Here is a 19,318-nt window from a genome sequence, read left to right on the forward strand (position 1 = left end):
GCTGCCTCAAGGTGCGTATGGAGGGTACCCCTTTTCAATTCTGCCCCAAGTGCAATCGCAAATACCCTTGGGTCGACAGGCACGCCACGTGCAATCTCTGCTTGCCGTGGGACCACCCCGAAGCGAACTGCAGAGCGTGTAGTAGGTTTAAACCTAAGACACTTAAGGAGCGTTCGACGAAGCGTTGGGCCCACCACGCCAGGCAGGCGGCCATGGCAGCGGAAGGCGCCTTCAGCGACGCCGTACTTTCGGACGGCGAGGGCATTATGGCGTCGAAAGACAGCCGAGCGCAAGTCCCCGACCTCGGAAGGTCATCCGGCAGGGCGGCTATGGGGAAGACCCCCGGCGACACAAGCGCTTCACACACCACACACACTAAACACACGAAGTCCAACCGAGACTCGACGACGTCGAGTTCTCGGAAAGAGGCACAAACAGAATGGTCCGATTCGGTGTCCTCTGGGCGCTCTCGATCGCGATCGCCGCATGACTCCAGGCAACCATCCACTCTTGCCAAGAGTGCCTCGCTCCCTAGGCTAACAGAAGTTTGATCGTCGGAAGACGAAGAAGACTTCCACCCCCAGGCCGCGCTCCAGGAGTCGGAGCCCACAGTCAAAATCAGCGAGGCCCCACGCTCGAAGGACAGGGACCCTACCCCCGATCCTCAACACCAGGCGTCGAAAACCTCCGGAGCCACAAAAGGACAGGGAAAACATTTTTCCACTCGCAGGGAGGGGGGGAAAACAGCAGAAGAAGCAGCCTTTGTACTCTTCCACACCTGTGAAACACACCACTCCCCCTAAACAGACAGACAAGACCAGGTCTGCTGATATGTCTAAAACCAGCAAATCTTCTCAAGATAAATCCCAGAGACTTGCTGAGAGAGTAGTTCCCAGTTCCAAAAAATGGTCGAGTGAAGACATAGATAGGGTCATGTCAAGGATGTCTTCTTTGGCTGATTTTTACGATAAAAATCCAGAAATTTCCTTTCGTATGATCCACAAGGGGCGACACCCTCAGGCTCTAATGATCCTATACCCCCGAGTAAGAAGCCCCGGTTTGAAACACCGATGAGGTCTACAGACCCCTTGGAGGTACAACCATACTCAAGAACATACTCACTGTATCAAGGAGAGGCTTCCTTTGGTGAGGACCAAGAATTTGGCATGGTAGAAGAGCAAACCGGGACGGGCTACTATGGGGATGATGAGGACCAAGAAGAGGAAGAGGAAGACCCAGAAACATACAGAGTAGATTCCCCGGTAGAAAATGAAGCCCCGGTTACCGACTCCCCTGTCGATAACCAACCCCTTCTAAACGAGGTTCTCGCACGTGCAGCAGAACATTTCCATATTGACACCCACGGTGTCCAGGAGGAGAGGGACTTCGCAGAGGAGTTAGTGGGAGAAAGGAGGCCTGTTGCCCAGACCATCCCTATCCTTAAGACCATTCAGCAAAGAATAGACCCGTTCCTGGTGAACCCGAACCTCACCAGAGCAGTCAATCCCAGGGTTGAAAAACTTTTCAGGGCAGCCCAGTCTGACCCTCTCTATATAAGAGGACATCTGAAGCCAGACTCCCTAGTTGTCACTAACACTCGTAAGATGGCTGGAACACCCTTGTCATCGTCCGAAGCTCCTCCCGACAAGGAGAGCAAGAAACTATATGGTTTTGGCAGGAAAGTAGCATCAACGTCCGCCTATCAAGCAAGGATTGCAAACTCCACCACCCTGTTGGCCAGCTACAACTGCCATCAGTGGGAAGAAGTCGCGGCACTCATAGCCTCTGCTCCTGAACCTTTAAAGGGCGAGTTAGCTCGGATTTCCGCAGAGGGTAGAGCCGTATCTGGTTGCATTTTGAAAGCAACCTTTGACGCTGCGGACAACGCAGGCAGATTGATAGCAGAAGGCACTGTTATCAAGAGACATGCGTGGTTACGGCAGTCTGGTTTTAAGGCAGAAACCCAGGCATCATTGTTGGACAAACCGGTGGAAGCCGATCTGTTGTTTGGTAAGGCGGTCGAAGACGCACTGAAGAATGCCAAGGACGAATACGAGACACTCAAGTCTCTTGGCCAGTTAACTAATAAACCCCTTAACCAGAGAGGGAATAGTAATTTTCGTCGCCCACGCGGCCAAAATTCCCAGAGAGGATCTAACTATTCCCAGGGGCAGGGTACACAGTGGAACAACAGCCAGCAGTCTACCCAGGGTTACGGCAGGGGTAATAGGAGAGGTCGTGGTAAAGGCAGAGGCAGCCCCAGCAAGGGAGGCGGCACGCCTCCACCAAAGCAGTGACGCTCAGTTCAGGGTCCCTTCTCACGCAACCCCAGTAAGGGGACGCATTTCCAACTTCACCCAGGCTTGGGAAGGGATCACATCAGACAGATGGGTGCTGTCAACTGTATCCACAGGATATTGTATAGAACTACTACAGCGTCCTCGGAACCATCCTCCACGACAAAGAGTACACTCTTTAGAACATCAGAAGATTCTCCTCGAGGAGATGGCCATTCTGCTAGAAAAGGACACGATAGAACTCGTCCCGGGACACCAGGTAAACAAGGGTATTTATTCAACTTACTTCCTTGTGCCAAAGAAAGATTTGACAATGCGCCCAGTATTGGACTTATGGCCTGCCAACAAGTATGTCCAGCCCCAAAAGTTTCGTATGTCTACGCTACAAGAGGTAATCCCCCTCCTAAAAAAGGGGGATTACATGGCAACCTTGGATATGAAAGATGCTTATTTTCATATTTCCATGTTCCCAGCGCACAGAAACTACTTGCGCTTCAAGGTGGACAGTCGACACTACCAATTCAAGGTACTGCCCTTCGGGATAGCTTCAGCACCAAGGGTATTCACCAAGGTACTGGCGGTGGCGGCTGCACACCTATGCAGGGAGGCAATCCCAGTGTACCCTTATCTGGACGACTGGCTCATAACAGGGGAAATCCCAGGAATTTGCAGGAAAAACATTCAAAGGACTATCGACCTCCTCCACGAGTTAGGCTTCTCAATCAACGAGAAAAAGTCAAGCCTAGTGCCAAGCACCTCCAAACAGTTCCTAGGAGCAATCCTAGATACTCGAGGGGTTGACCTTTCCTTCAGAAGAAAGAATTCGGAATATACTACTGCAAATTCTGCATTATCAGTCCGGTCAACAAATAACGGTACGCAAAGCAATGCGTCTACTGGGCAGGATGGCGTCATGTATTTACCTGGTCCCCCACGCGCGCCTGCACATGCGTCCCATGCAGGAATGGTTGGCGAAACAGTGGTCTCAGGCAAGTGGTCAGTGGGACGATCTAGTGGTCGTTTCGCCAACACTAGTACAAAGCCTTCACTGGTGGACAAGAGAGAATCTCGCACAAGGGAAACCCTTTTACGATCCCGAAGTACAGGCAGTAGTCACTACCGATGCATGTCTGACGGGGTGGGGAGCTCACCATCTCCACCACACAGCTCAGGGTCTCTGGTCTCCTTCAGTGGCCAAGAACCACATCAATCTGCTAGAGCTTCTGGCAGTATTCAGAGCGCTTCAAGCGTTCGAGCCCCACCTACTAAACCTGTCAGTGCAAATCCAGACGGATAGCACAACAGCCATGTTCTACCTGAACAAGCAAGGAGGGACTCGTTCGCCAAATCTGTCCAAGCTTGCCCAGAAAATATGGATATGGGCATTCAGACAGAACATCTTCCTGTCATCACAACAAGTTCCAGGGGAGCTCAATTCCCTAGCGGATGCTCTGAGCAGAGACTCCCTCCCAGAGGAACACGAATGGGTTCTACACAGAGAGGTCGTAGAAGATATCTTCTCTCAGTGGGGTTTCCCCACTATAGACTTATTCGCCACAAGCGAAAACAGACAATGCCCAGGATTTGCATCCAGGTTTCCCCAACTAGACTCCCAGGGGAACGCCCTGTGGATGAACTGGTCAGGGATGTTTGCGTACGCTTTTCCACCAACTCCTCTCATCAGGAAAGTGGTGAATAAGATGAACAGAGAGTCGATGACGCTCGTCCTAGTTGCTCCCATGTGGGCAAGACAACCGTGGTTCCCACACCTACGCAGGATGGCGGTGTGCGAGCCCATCAAACTTCCAGCCTGGTACAACCTACTGTCCCAGCACCAAGGTCAAACAGTGCACCAGCAACCCAACCCAATGAACCTGGCAGCATGGCTCCTGAGGTCATAGAGTTTGGACATCTCAATTTGCCTCAGAGGTGTATGGACATCCTAAAGGAATCTAGGAAACCAAACACAAGGCACTGTTACTTTGACAAGTGGAAGAGGTTTGTTATCTGGTGCCAGAGTAGACAAATCAACCCTGTTGATTGCACGCCTTCCACTATTGTTACATACATGCTCCACCTGCTAGATGCAGGACTGGTTTTTAACTCACTGAAAGTACACCTGGCAGCCCTGTCGGCATACACCACTTCCCATAGCAAGATCTTGTGGTGGAAAGTACCAGTAGTTAAAGCCTTCATGGAAGGAGTAAAGAGACTTCACCCTCCTATTTCAAACCCACCACCAGGGTGGGACCTTAATGTGGTGCTAGCCAAGCTCATGGGACCCCCTTTCGAACTCATGCATAAAAGCAGTCTCAAACACCTGACTTATAAAACAGCCTTCTTAGTAGCTATTACTTCTATAAGAAGGGTCAGTGAAATTCAGGCTCTGTCAGTGCAGGATCCCTTCTTTACTGTCCATAAAAACAAACTGGTTTTACGCACACACCCTAGGTTCTCACCTAAGTTTATATCAAAATTCCATGTAAACCAGTCCATCGAGCTTCCGGCTTTCTTCCAGGACCCGCAAAGCTCGGCTGAGGTGAAACTACACACCCTAGATGTGCGTAGGGCGGTCCTCTACTATGTAAATAAAACCAGACCGCTAAGAAAAACAGACCAACTGTTTGTCTCCGTAGCTACAGGCAGAGAGGAGGATCGCGTCTCTAAAGGTGCCATCTCGAAGTGGATTATTAACTTTATCCAGCTGTGTTACTCACTCTCTGAAAGAACTCTGCCTTTCACACCAAGAGCCCACTCTACTAGAGGCATTGGGGCCACTCTGGCTTTCATTGCAAATGTACCCCTTGACACCATTTGCAAAGCAGCTACTTGCAGCTCTATTCACACTTTTACTCAGCATTACTACATTGACACCCATTCCAAGGCAGATACACAAGTGGGACAAGCGGTTGTAAGACACTTATTTGCTCATGACCCTTCTCACATCCCACCTCCTTCTTCAGGTACTGCTCGCTAATCTATGCACAGCATGTGATCTAAGCAGATTCCATAAGCCTCAGAAGGGATAGATTACTCACCGTAATCGTATTTCTGATGCTTGTATCTGCTTAGATTCACATGCAACCCACCATTCCCCCCCTCTGAGAGAAGGCGCATGATTGCTTGTAGTCTTACCTTTCTGTCTATCTGCTTGGATTATCTGTATTCGCGCTACTCCTCATGCTTCCTCGTGTCAGAAAAAATACAATCTGAGGATCCTAGACGCGTGAGGGATCTTGGGTACAGTGGACGTCACATTAGGGATAGTATTACTGGCACGCCCTGTGTCAATGCCCATTTTCGAGTTTCGAAAAAAAACTGTAATACTCTGCAGCTTCCACTTGATGTCGGCCTATGCACAGCATGTGAATCTAAGCAGATACAAGCATCAGAAATACGATTACAGTGAGTAATGTATCATATATATATATATATATATATATATATCTATATATGTATATGTATAGAGAGAGAGAGCGAGAGCACAGAGTCCCACTTAGCTATAGGTCACAAAAACAGTTGAACCTATAATAAGGCACTAAGAGTAAATTCCTAGGTGGATATGGATTCTGTCTGTCTTAATAGCTCTTACGTATATTCCAAGGTTTAAGAAGATTAATTATGGTTCTCTAGTAAGAGGGGCGTGCATTGTCATTAGCGTAAAAAACCCGAACCCGTCCTACGTGGGTTGGAGTTCACTGTGCATAAGGAATTGCTTCTAGTTGGTTTAATGGCACACCCGTGCACCAACAGCTCAGGGCAGGGGAGTCTGCTGTAAGGAGAAACTTGGTTAGCTAGGGGTAGTAGAGTTTACACCATGGCCATGTGGTTTCTGCAAAAGCATTGAACTTTGTCCCACTGATTTACTCTTGTTATTCTACTTAGTTGTATTGCACTTCTCCACAGCTCCCTCCTCAACACTTAACTGTTACAAGGATTTGAGAGATCGACATCTTATTTCCCTTCCCCTCGTATACGCCCCCACCCCTTCTCCTTCTTGGGCACTAGGAAGTGACTGCATTGGGTGCTCTCCCCCTCAAAAAACAAAAACATATCCCATTTGCACTTAATTCTATCTTCTTTTTATTCAAGCAAAAATAATTTTACATGAGTGTAAACGCTTTAATTTCTTTAGTGTAAAGACATTTAGAATAGTTTGAGACAGAAAATCCTACTTGGTATTCCTCGACTAAAGAGTGGGATAAAAATTGTGGAACATTGGGAGATGAAGTGAGTCTGCAAACTCTAGACACAATTCATCACCCACCCTAATCCTGTTGTTTTCTTGTCATTTGCAAAGTCCTCTATGGACTTCGTCCAATCGTGTTCAAGCTCTCAATTTTCATGCCCTATCAGATCTCTTTACTCGCCATAAGCTAACTCTCTGTGTCCAAAAACTCAAAACATAACAAACAAACATTCAGGGTGTTCTTGTTTCTTACAGCTAGGTTGTCGAACTCTGTATTGCCTTTTGCCTGTAATTCACTGCAATTACTTTCATAAAAAAGACTTAAGACCTGGCCCTTTCAGATCTAATTCTTATTCCCATGTCTCCCTTCTCTCATCCACCTTTGTTTTTTGCCTTTTGTAGGCATTTCCTGCAAGCAATGTAATTCAATAAATATATAAAAGCCTGTGTTTTCAGCAGATAGTTGGAAAATCATGGATCAGTGACGTTTTCGTGGCCTTGGTTTGAATTTGTGTCCGTTAGAAAATTCATCTGAAACTTGCTTGGGACATCACCTAATATAAACATCTACACTATTTCACATAACATCTGTATAGAAAAGTTCTTATTTTGTGAGAAATGTAAACCATATGGAAATGCAGTATGGATTTGATGAGTATTGCAGGCTATGTGAGTGCCTGCCTTCCTTGTCACAGGCTTTTCAATGCATTTTGTGAAACACTTATTAATAGCTGCATTTTTCGTGGTGTTATTTTAGGGTGGCATGCATGGCATCATTTAATGATTTTAGGTGTAGTGGGGTTTGGGGGCAGCATGGTGGGGTGTGGAATGGGAGCATGGGAGCCTTGCACAAACATGTGGTGTGTTTATTATTACTTTGGGTTTCCAGAAGTTCTCCCTATGGTTTATGAAAATGACTTACATTTTTCATTTCACAGGAGAAAGATACATTGGGTACAGTGCCATTGCCCTTGCTTATTGAAAAGAAAGAGGATTCCTTGGATAATAACACTGAAAAAAACTCTTTGAAAGTAAAGATTGAAGCTGAAAAGAAGCCTGAAGAAGCTGTTGTCATTTTGGGTCAAACGGATCCTTTTGTGGCACATAAAAAAGAAAAGGTTAGACAAAACCAAACCGCACTAGAATTTCTTCAGTTTTCACTGCACCATGTACATATTATGTTGGAGACAAGCAACGGTTTTGGTTTTCATGCAGTCGAAATAATACATGTGTAATAGGCAGATAGGTTGTAATATCTTGTACAGTGTATTACTGGAGGATGCTCCAAAAGCGAATCAGCTCAGCACCAGGAGGGATACAAGTGTTGAAAGATATAGAAGTGAAAAATGGGTGAATGTTTTTTTCCAATATACCCCTGTACATTTCAACTCAAGATTATTCACATAAAACCCTCTCCATTTACAATGGTAGGTTTGGGCCACTGATAATAAACAATCATCACCTTACTAGTCCAGGTGTGGAAAGCTGACAACTGGTCTACAGGAATTAGTAGGACTATTCAGCCATCACATACAGAGGTGATTGGTAATCCAAAACATTTGATATGCTCATTCATTGGCCCAATGTAATTCTTGTTTCTCACTTAATTGTAAGTGAATACTCAATATTTTGGACGATTCATTATAAAACAATTTTACATGCTTGACATTTTTGTCTTCTAGATTTTCTTAAGCTTTCTTTCATTTGGATCAGTTATTGTGTTCGAAATTATCATTTTTAGGGGCTTCAGATTCTCTTAACTGAATTATTATTTTTCAGGCAGATTCTTTCCATCCCTGACCTCAACATTTTAGAAGGGCTAGACCTGCCAGTTAAGCATAACTATTGTTTGTTTGCTTTCCCACTACAGTGATTTGTGGCACCATATATAATTGCTGTCTTTTAACTATCCATGTGCTAATAGGGACACCAAAACTGGTTTCATAGTGTGGCACCATTAGTAACAGAAGTATTCCTTTATGGGAACCGGTGATGTAGTTATTACTGGCGTTTTCTTCAAAAGGGAATCTTCTAATTATGTTCTCAGTGATGAGTTGACTGTTCTGGAAACACCCTTTGTGCCTATACTCATTCGTGAGCCAAGGACGGGGACACCCTTCCTTCGACTCTTTGAAGAACTCCTCCTTCCTCTTTTTCCAGTAGGAATAACAGTAATCCCAAATACTGTCGGAGATGAGAGCCATTGTGGCTCCTTTTAGCCACAAAGTTGGTTCAGTGATATTTATTCCAAAATTAAATATAACATGTAATAAATATCATGCTTCCTTGGACACCACTTGCTTTTCACTTCTGATGCAGATTGAGTAGTGGGGCAAGCATCCTCCTTTACAACATTGTTGTTGGGCTGTTTTAGGGAATGATCCAAGAGTATTTTGCAAAACGCAATTAAGGCCTGTTAGCCACAGCAACATTGGAGTACTTTGAACAGTGCAGGAAATTAACTTTTGGATGTCTTTTGCACAGTATTAATCCCCCTCCCCTTTCACCCGCCTTCCCCTGTCAATACAGGGACTCATCTAGCCTGTTTTTCTAACCGATTCCTTCCTCCTATGGATTAATCTTTGCTATCTACCTGCACACATGCTCTTCGGAAACTTTTTTGCCACTAGGGGGTGCAACGCAGCTCCGCATCTGCTCCACCCAATGCCTTTACATGCTCCATGCTGGACATGACATGGGGGCCAGTATGCATAGAGGCGCCATGCCCTGTGACATCAGTACCTTTTTCCACATACTTGTGTGCTGTAGGCACATGCTCTAAAATAGTTTGTTTTACCAAATATTTTTGTTTCTCTCAAATTTGTTTCAATAGCGAATCCAACAAGGTCTTCAGTATTCAAATCCTGCGTGCGTTGCAGCCGTCAAACATCTGTTTTGGACCCACACTGCATTTACCTTTACTACCTTGGTGGAAGCCACGACACGCAGGACTGTGCGTCATTACAATCGATGCATCCGAAGGCACTTCGAGAAAGTAAAGAAACATTTTTCACCTTTCTCCACAAAGAGAAGCCATTTGAGGCGCGCCGGGCACGGACCGCAGCAGGTCCCCTATCCTGAAGGAAAAAAACAAGAAGAAAGACTGCAAGAGGTTGAGATCCCCTGGTGGTTCTTCATGGCATCCTTCTTCATTGTCGAAGAAGAGGAGCCATCAGTCCAAGACTGTCCGATGGGAAGAGGCCTCTCAAGTACCTTTTCCCCTCGAGTCCTCTATCCCGAGGAATGGGAGGCGTTCAGATTCAAGGTGCTCTGGCCCGACTGTTAGGGAGAATTCTCAGAACTGTGCTAATTCCCTCCACCTTAGAGACCCCCAGAAACTTTGCTGGATTTCGAGGACTTGATTTTTTTAACCTGGAGAGAGTGAAACTCTTTTTCCCCACTCATGTATTTTTTTTAACACTGGGTTTCATTTGGCTGTGGAGTCTGGCAAACTCCATAGGCATCATCTTTTACATTGCGTCACACAGCAACTTCAGTGCAGTGACACAGGGAAGTCTTCCAGACTTCGCAAAGGTTTAAATACCTTCTCTGGGATAAAGTACTGTTTCCCAGAGCAGTAAAGTGAAATTGACTTTACTTACTTTACTTACATTTATAACTTTCTAGACCCAGCACACACTATCTTACAATAGGGTGCTGGAGGGGTTACCTAGTATACCCTTTGTCTAGCTTCTCATGTAATCATTTTATGTTGCCCTTTCTTTGATGATTGGCTGGTGGCAGTGGTTTACTTTTAACTACTGTGGTGTGCATTTAGGGTGGGCTGCGTTTGCAGCTGCAGTAAAGCACCCAAGGGTGCAATTTTTGTCAAAATGGCCCAGTCTTCTTTTTTCGCCATTTCATTGTGGAAAGGTCCTTATTGAGATTTAATCTCCGTGCAAAACCAGGTTTGGTCCCTTTGTTCGCTTTGCCTGTGCCGGGATTGACGAGTGAAGCCCGCCTCTGGCTCCAGTGTGTCTGGGGTGGGCAGGAAGTGAGGGAGGTGCCCGAAACTCCCTGTGCTTAGTCTCCTACGAGACCCAAATGCACTATTTAGTGATTGACCGGATGACTGTCCGGCAAGGTGACTGACAGCTAGGCTGGAATGAATGGAACTGAATAAAAGGCGAGGCTTTTGGCTTGGAAGGCAGAGTCGACCACTGTACGAAGGAGCTGAAGAAGAACTTGAAGAGGACGCCTGCTGCAACTCCTGGACCGTTGGTTTGCCCGGGGAAGCCATGCTGCTGTGCTGAAACTCCAAATACGCATCGACATAGAAGCCCCTGCAAGGACGACTTCTCCCCTTGGGTTGGTCGGACCGATCAACTCCAAAAGTAAGCCACCTGGACATTCCCTCGGAGCTGGTTGACTTTCCACAGAGTTGCTGCTGGAAACAAAAATGCCAGGTAGAGGAACACCAGGTTGTGTGCGTTTCTTTTAAGCTGGCCAAGAGCTCCAGGAAGATCCTCCGGCCTCCCAGGAAGCAGGATTGACCGAGTTTGAGCCCCCTGAACAGAGTGCGGGACCCCAGAAGCAAGGAAAGTCCATCTCGACAGCCAGTGACTGCAGTGTTGCTATTTGCGGTAGACGCGAGGAGCTGAAACAATGAACAACCACTTGTTTGAAGATTGCCGGTTGAGAGCAGTGACCGTCCGTTGCAGTGCTGGAGTCCCCAGAAGTCCACCCTCTTGTCCCCACGACTGAGGCCCAGGAACAGTGAGATCTGCAGATCTGCTCACGAACAGAAGACATCTGCTGCACTTTTTCTTCCATACAAAGGTACTGTAAAAGTCTGAGAGAACTTACCTCTTGCTGTAAAGTTGCTTGCATCTTCTACTACTCACAAGTCTAACAGCTTGTGGCCCTACATTGATTCTTCTTTTTCTTCAAGGATTTATAAAACATTGTGCAAAGACTTTTCTTACTTACCTGCAAATAAGTGCTTCAGCCCATATAGACTTTTGCCCATTGACTTTGGCTTAGCCTGTTCCACTGAATGACTCTTATTGGGGGATCTGAAAGTATTTGCCTGCTTGAGAAGATGTGCAGTCTCTTGTATGTTCTAATAACCTTTTCCTTTGATGTATTCCTAAGTAATTCTAAATTCAACAGTGATATATGAATGTCCCCAGCACCCTAGCTATTAAAGTCACCTGAGGGTGTAGGTTTTGTCTGTGGGCCATCCCAAAAAGGTACTTACTGATTTAGAAATATTAGGAGTGTGTATTTTATGAAGTATATTTGAGTGTTACTGTTATATTGCTCCCTTCTAAAGAAGGCTACTCTAATTGACTGATAAATAAATTAATAATTGTTTATTCAAGAAACCTTGTGTGTAAGAGTTTATTTGAATACTTGTCACTGTGAATCTCAGTGCAACTCCCCTAAGCTCACATTGACCACTCTTGAGATACGCCTTGCCAGGAGGTCAGGGTTGTTGTAGTGCACCCAAAGGGTACTGCATACAATCTTGCCTAACATCGACGCCAGCAGCCATGTTATCGGCATGTTATCGGCATCAACCGCTTCGTCCAAGCCGTCAGACCCCACCAGTCTTGGACGAGCAGGCAGGGACGCAGCAAGCAGATGCTGCAAAATCATGTCTAAGGAGCGCAACGTTGCATATCCAGAGGTCGGTCCTCTGACCTCATGTGGTACTCTAGTGGCCCGGACCAATGCTGGAGTCACCAGAGAATTCCTCTCTCTCCCCAGAGGAGCTTACATGTCTCTCTTTCAGGACATTTCTGTTGAGGAGGGGTATCCTATCCCCTTCGGGCTGAAACCCCTTAACACCAGGGAAATTAGACTTCCCTGTGGAGTTTCATGGAGAACAAGGAGACTTCGTGCACCTGGCGGCCAACTTGCAGGAGGCAAGTGGCCTGGACATCAGAGATGGACATGCTCCCTGCTACCACCCTCGGTAAGTCTCAGGACTCTTTACAGCATCTGATGGCGAAGGTAGACCCATTAGGGCTGTAGGTCCAAAGATGCAGCATGACTTGACTGACATCCTGGTCCAGGGCCCTAAAAAGTAGACACTACTCCCTTTCAATCATGCATTAGAGCAGCTAGTGATGGAACGATGGCCAAACTGGCTTCAGTTCTCACAGTTGACCGTGACCATGCTATGAAGCACAGGCTGGCACCCTCTGGCCCCATTTTCCTTTCTGCCCATGCTTTTCCAGAAAGCTTGGTGGTCCAGACCATTACACATTTATACATTGCATATGTATTAAATGCTAGTATACAACAGGCGAGTAACCAAATGCAGGAAAAATAGTTTGATTAGTTAGAATAATCACAAACCGAGTTCGCTGTCTTATTTAGTCCAGCTCTAAGATGTATGGGGCCTTGTGCCAAAAATGTCACCAACTATGGTTTCCTCAGGGAAGGCATTTCAGAACTGATGCAGTGGGCTGTGGTTGGGATTTGAAAGGTCTTAAAAGTAAGTAAGTATTTATTTCAAGTAAGGGAAGTACCCCACTCTATCCTATTTCCAAGGTAAGTCCTAGGAAAGGATCCTTAGCCCAGGTTCGACAAGCAAAGGCCAGGTTAGAGGGAGTTTAGGTACAAGGGCTCTAAACCCAATGTAACCCTAATGGGGATAACGGGGAAAGAAGCAGGTTTGTTCAGTTACCCCTCTGATGAAGATTTTTCCTGGTGACATTGCAAGTCTACGGGAATTTGCTGAGACTCTGGGTGAGAGGGAGTCCTGGGGTCGCGGGTGCAGAGCTCACTTTTCGTGTCAGTAGCTGGTTGCGGTTCTCACCAGACGGTTCCAGGCAACTACTTCAAGTAGACCTCACTAAGGGTGCAGAGGAAGGAGACCAACACAAAAGTGGCATGTTTGTGGCTAAAGACTTTTATTAACCAAGCAAGAAGAGAAAACCTATCTCGCCCTATTACTAAGAGGGGTTCCCTGATTCAACTAAAGATAAGGTGTCTGTCAGGATGTCTGTCTACTCGAATGTCCACCGTCCTGTGTCAACAAAACGATACTTCTGTCACCTCCTCTAGAAACTAAAGAATAAGGCAATACTGTTCTGGTCCTAGTAGAATGACTCCCTTCTCCGGGGTTATGGTTCGTGGTTTGTTGAAACAGTTCCCAAATCTCAGAACAGCCTTGTGACTCATCAGTTGTCGGGGGGAATGGTTCTCTTTCACTGATAGTAAAGTTCCAAACAATACTTTCTTTGTGGGCCAGTAGAATGTCTCCCTTCTGATGGCTAGTCTCAGATAGCCTGTGGGAATTACTCCTTTCCCCAGGCCTTTTTGGACCTTACTGCCGGCCTGGATTACCAGGAGAATGATTCCCTTCTCTTGGTATCTTGTTATTAGTGTTTTACAACCAGGGGGAAGTATTCCCTTCCCCTGGTCTTTTCATTAGGCTTCAAACTTAGCACACCCAATTATAAGTGTTGGGAGGCTCCGCAACGCAACCCTGGCTTCTCTTCTTCTTTGATCGGGCCCACTTGGTTCACTTCCCTGCTAAGTACTGCCTCTGGGGAGATGACTCGTATTTTGTTTAGGGTCCCTGACCCTCCTTTGGCTGTCAGTTGATTTATCCCTAGTGTAGAGGAGGAGCCAAGTACCTCTACCGGAAGTCCTGCCCCCATTTTGTCTATATGTTGGCAGCCGGAAATTGCGACATACGCAAAGCCAATAATGGCGCCTATACCGCAAAAGTCCTTGAAACAAGGTATCCATTGAGAAAACCCTACATAATGTATCCACAGAAAAATGACAGTCTCCTGAAGGAGGTTCCGGAAGAAGTGTGAAGATGAGTGAAAGAGAAGACTGGTGATGTCACATGAAGCAGAAATGATGCACCCAGAAGTGATGCTAAAGAAGAAAGTATATAGACCTTATAGAATCTGATGGTGAAGTAGAGCATCAAGCAAGATTTTGGGAGCAAAATGAAGTTTGCACATGCAGGGGAGCACTGAAGAAAATGCAAATCTGTTTGATAAATGTACAGATGCAGTAACACAAGTAGACAAAGTAATCATAAGTCTGGCTATACGTAGTGAATAGACTACAGGTGGTGCTGCCTATATATATATATATTTCTGAGGCTTGTGGAATCTGCTTAGATCACATGCTGTGCATAGGCCGACATCTAGTGGAAGCTGCGGAGTATTACAGTTTGTTTTTCGAAAGTCGAAAAAGGGCGTCGACACAGGGCGTGCCAGTAATACTATCCCTAGTGTGACGTCCACTGTACCCATGATCCCTCACGCGTCTAGGATCCCCAGATTGTTTTTTTCCGCCATTCTGGTCGGAAGCACTTCATCGGAGTTCCCTGGCTTTGCCATATTTACACTTAAAACTAATTCTAATTTGCCCCATTTTCTCACCCCTCGTCGACCAGCATCTCGACGCCGAACCGGGGAGGAGATCAACGTCGAAACCCGACGGATTGGGCCTTGAGGCTCCGCCTCGGCTCGGGCCTGGGCCGCTGGCCTCGGCCCTACAGTAGGGAGAGTGGGGGGTGGTACACTTCCACACTCGGTTAGAAACACCTTCTTACCTACACACACTTGCCCGCTGCCCACAGGCGCGTATGGAGGGTACGCCCTTTCAGTTTTGCCCCAAGTGTAATAAAAAATACCCTTGGGTAGATAAGCACGCTACGTGCAACCTTTGCCTGCCCAGAGACCACCCCGAGGCGGGTTGCAGGGCCTGTAGCAGGTTTAAGACAAAAACTCTTAAGGACCGCTCCACCAAGCGTTGGGCCCACCACGCCAAGCTAGCAGCTATGGAGGCGGAGGGTACCTTCAGCGACGGCAGCGACGCCGGACTTTCGGACGGCGAGGGCACCAAGGCGTCGAAAGACAGCCTAACGCACGTCCCCGGCCTCGGAAGGTCGTCCGTCCCGGCGACTATGGGGAAGTCCCCCGGCGACAAGAGCGTTACACATACACACACTAAACACAAAAAACCCACCCGAGATTCGACGTCGTCGAAACCTCGGAAAGAGGCACAAAAGGAGCGGTCCGAAAGGACGTCCTCTGGGCGGTCCCGGTCGAGGTCGCCGCACGACGTCAGGCAAGCCTCCACACTTGCACAGAGTGCCTCGCCCATTAACATCACGGAAGATCACTCGTCCGGAGACGAACACGAATTCCATCCCCAGCCCACACCCCAGGGAAAGGGTACATCTCTTGGGAGTGAGGAGGGCCCAGTTTCGAAGCCTAGTTCGAAACACAGGGATTCCACATCCGATCCTCGACGCCAGGCGTCGAAAGATAGGGGAAAGGGTAAACACACTTCCACCCACGGGGAAGGGGGTAAGCAACAAAGGAAACAACCCTTGCAATCCCCCACAACAATAGAACTGACTTCCCCGTCCAAGTCTTCTCAGGGACAGTCCTTAGAGAGTTCCAGCAGGGTCACCCCAAGCTCTAAACTCTGGTCATGCGAGGACATTGACAGAGTAATGTCAAGGATGTCCTCCTTAGCAAATTTCTTCGAAAGACACCCTGACCAACTACTAGCTTTAAACCCTCCGGAATCTTCTCCCTCAGGTTCAAGGGACCCTATCCCTTCAAATAAAAGGCCCCGGGTCGAAACACCAGTAAAGGCTTCAGAACCCTTCGAGGTCCAACCCTATTCTTGCCTTTTCCCTACAGGCCAAGGAGACTCTTCCCTTATAGAGGGCCAGGATTTTGAGACACCAGAAGATCTCGCAGTGTCAGACTATTACGGGGAGGACGAAGACGAGGATGAGCCAGAAAATAGCCCAGATATTTTCAGAATGGACTCACCAGTCGAAAGGGAAGCCCCAGTGTCTGATTCCCCAATAGATAATCAGCCCCTCCTAAATGAACTGCTCTCTCGGGCAGCTAACCACTTCCACATAGACACACAAGGTGTCCAAGAAGAGAGGGACTTCGCGGAGGAACTAATAGGGGAAAGGAAGACAGTAGCCCAGACCATTCCCATCCTGAAATCTATTCAACGCAGAATAGCACCATCCCTTGTCAACCCAAACTTGACAAGACCTGTAAACCCGAGAGTAGAGAAGCTGTTTAAAGCAGCCCAGTCGGACCCTCTATATATTAGAGGCCAACTTAAGCCAGACTCTCTAGTCGTAACTAACACCCGCAAGAGAGCTGGAACCCCATTATCTTCCTCGGAGGCTCCCCCCGACAAGGAAAGTAAAAAACTCTATGGTTTTGGTAGAAAAGTAGCTTCCACGGCAGCCTACCAAACCAGAATCGCGAATTCCACCACACTGTTGGCCAGCTACAACTGCCATCAGTGGGAAGAAGTGGCAGCACTAATAGATTCCGCTCCCGAACCCCTTAAAGGCCAGCTAGCTCGCATTTGTGCAGAGGGAAGAAACGTCTCAGGCTGCATTTTAAAAGCAACTTTAGACGCCGCAGACAATGCGGGTAGAATTATAGCAGAGGGGACTGTCATCAAAAGACATGCTTGGTTGAGGCAGTCGGGATTCAGAGCGGAAACACAAGCTGCGCTCTTAGACAAACCAGTGGAAAGTGATCTCCTGTTTGGAAAGGCAGTCGAGGACGCACTAAAAAACGCTAAGGAGGAATTCGACACCCTCAAATCCCTTGGCCAGTTAACTACAAAACCACCTAACCAAAGAGGGAACGGCAATTTTCGTCGCCCCCGCGGCCAAAATTCCAATAGAGGTAATAGCTATTCCCACACCCAGGGTACACAGTGGAACACCAACTCACAACAGTCTACCCAGGGGTATGGTAGGGCTAGTAGAAGAGGACGTGGTAGAGGCAGAGGCAGCCCCAGTAAAGGAGGCGGCACGCCTCCACCGAAGCAGTGACGCTCATTTCAGGGTCCCTTCCCATGCAACCCCAGTAGGGGGACGAATATCCAGCTTCACCCAGGCATGGGAAGGGATAACATCCGACAGATGGGTGCTGTCGACAGTATCCAAGGGGTACTGTATAGAATTACTGCAACGTCCCCGAAACCACCCTCCAAGACAAAAAGTCCACTCTTTGGAACATCAAAAGATCCTCCTCGAGGAAGTCTACAATCTGCTCCTAAAGGACGCGATAGAACTCGTCCCAGGACACCAGGTAAACAAGGGTATCTATTCAACTTACTTCCTTGTGCCAAAGAAAGATTTAACAATGCGCCCAGTATTGGACTTACGGCCTGCCAACAAGTATGTCAAGCCCCAAAAATTCCGTATGACCACGCTACAAGAGGTAATCCCACTCCTAAAAAAGGGGGATTACATGGCAACCTTGGATATGAAAGATGCCTATTTTCATATTTCCATGCTCCCGGCGCACAGAAAATACTTGCGCTTCAAGGTGGACAGTCGCCACTACCAATTCAAGGTACTGCCCTTCGGGATAGCTTCAGCACCAAGGGTATTCACCAAGGTACTGGCGGTGGCAGCTGCACACCTACGCAGGGAGGCAATCCCAGTGTACCCTTATCTAGACGACTGGCTCATAACGGGGGAAACCCCAGGAATCTGCAGATCAAACATTCAGAGGACTATCGACCTCCTCCACGAATTAGGCTTCTCTATCAACGAGAAGAAGTCAAGTCTGGTGCCAAGCACCTCAAAACAGTTTCTAGGAGCGATCCTAGATACTCAGAGAGAATTGACCTTCCCTTCGGAAGAAAGAATTCGGAATATACTTCTGCAAATTCCGCATTATCAGTCAGGTCAACAGATAACAGTACGCAAAGCTATGCGGTTACTGGGCATGATGGCGTCATGCATTTACCTGGTCCCCCACGCGCGTCTGCGCATGCGTCCCATGCAGGAATGGTTGGCGAAACAGTGGTCTCAGGCAAGTGGTCAGTGGGACGATCTAGTGGTCGTTTCGCCAACACTCGTACAAAGCCTACACTGGTGGACAAGAGAGAATCTCGCAAAGGGGAAACCCTTTTACGATCCCGAAGTACAGGCAGTGGTTACTACAGACGCATGCCTGACTGGTTGGGGAGCTCACCATCTCCACCACACAGCGCAGGGTCTCTGGTCTCACTCAGTAGCCAAGAACCACATCAATCTGCTAGAGCTTCTGGCAGTATTCCGAGCGCTGCAGGCGTTCGAGCCCCATCTACTGAACTTGTCGGTGCAAATCAGGACGGACAGCACGACAGCCATGTTCTATCTGAACAAGCAAGGAGGGACTCGTTCGCCAAATCTGTCCAAGCTTGCCCAGAAAATATGGATATGGGCACTCAGACGGAACATCTTCCTGTCATCGCAACATGTTCCAGGGGAGCTCAATTCCCTAGCGGATGCTCTAAGCAGAGACCCCCTCCCAGAAGAACACGAATGGGTCCTTCACAGAGACGTAGTAGAAGATCTCTTCTCTCAGTGGGGTTTCCCCACTATAGACCTATTCGCCACAAGCGAAAACAAACAATGCCCAGGATTTGCATCCAGGTTCCCCCAAACGGACTCCCAGGGGAATGCCCTGTGGATGAACTGGTCAGGGAGGTTTGCGTACGCTTTTCCACCAACTCCTCTCATCAGGAAGGTGGTGTGCAAGATGAACAAGGAATCAATGACGCTCATCCTAGTTGCTCCCATGTGGGCGAGACAACCATGGTTTCCACACCTACGCAGGATGGCGGTGTGCGACCCCATCAGACTCCCAGCCTGGTACAACCTTCTGTCCCAGCAACAAGGTCAAACACTGCATCAGGAACCCAACTCCATGAACCTAGCAGCATGGCTCCTGAAGTCATAGAGTTTGGACATCTCAAATTACCACAGAGGTGTATGGACATTCTAAAAGAGTCCAGGAAACCAAATACAAGACACTGTTACTTTGACAAGTGGAAAAGATTCGTTATCTGGTGCCAGAATAAA

At 47.6% G+C, this 19,318-nt stretch overlaps 1 protein-coding gene across 5 annotated transcripts in view; it reads left to right on the forward strand.

The window, feature by feature from the left end:
* Positions 1-19,318, forward strand: part of WASHC2C (WASH complex subunit 2C) — a 2,476,852-nt gene that overhangs the window by 1,918,735 nt on the left and 538,799 nt on the right. For all 5 annotated transcript variants that reach the window (XM_069610545.1, XM_069610544.1, XM_069610547.1 and 2 more), the window contains one exon: positions 7,425-7,604. In XM_069610545.1, coding sequence (XP_069466646.1) covers positions 7,425-7,604 — 180 coding nt within the window. The remainder of the gene's footprint in view (positions 1-7,424; positions 7,605-19,318) is intronic.

Source organism: Ambystoma mexicanum, chromosome 8 (genome assembly GCF_040938575.1).
Source record: "Ambystoma mexicanum isolate Mex_15411 chromosome 8, UKY_AmexF1_1, whole genome shotgun sequence".
Classification (NCBI taxonomy): domain Eukaryota; kingdom Metazoa; phylum Chordata; class Amphibia; order Caudata; family Ambystomatidae; genus Ambystoma; species Ambystoma mexicanum.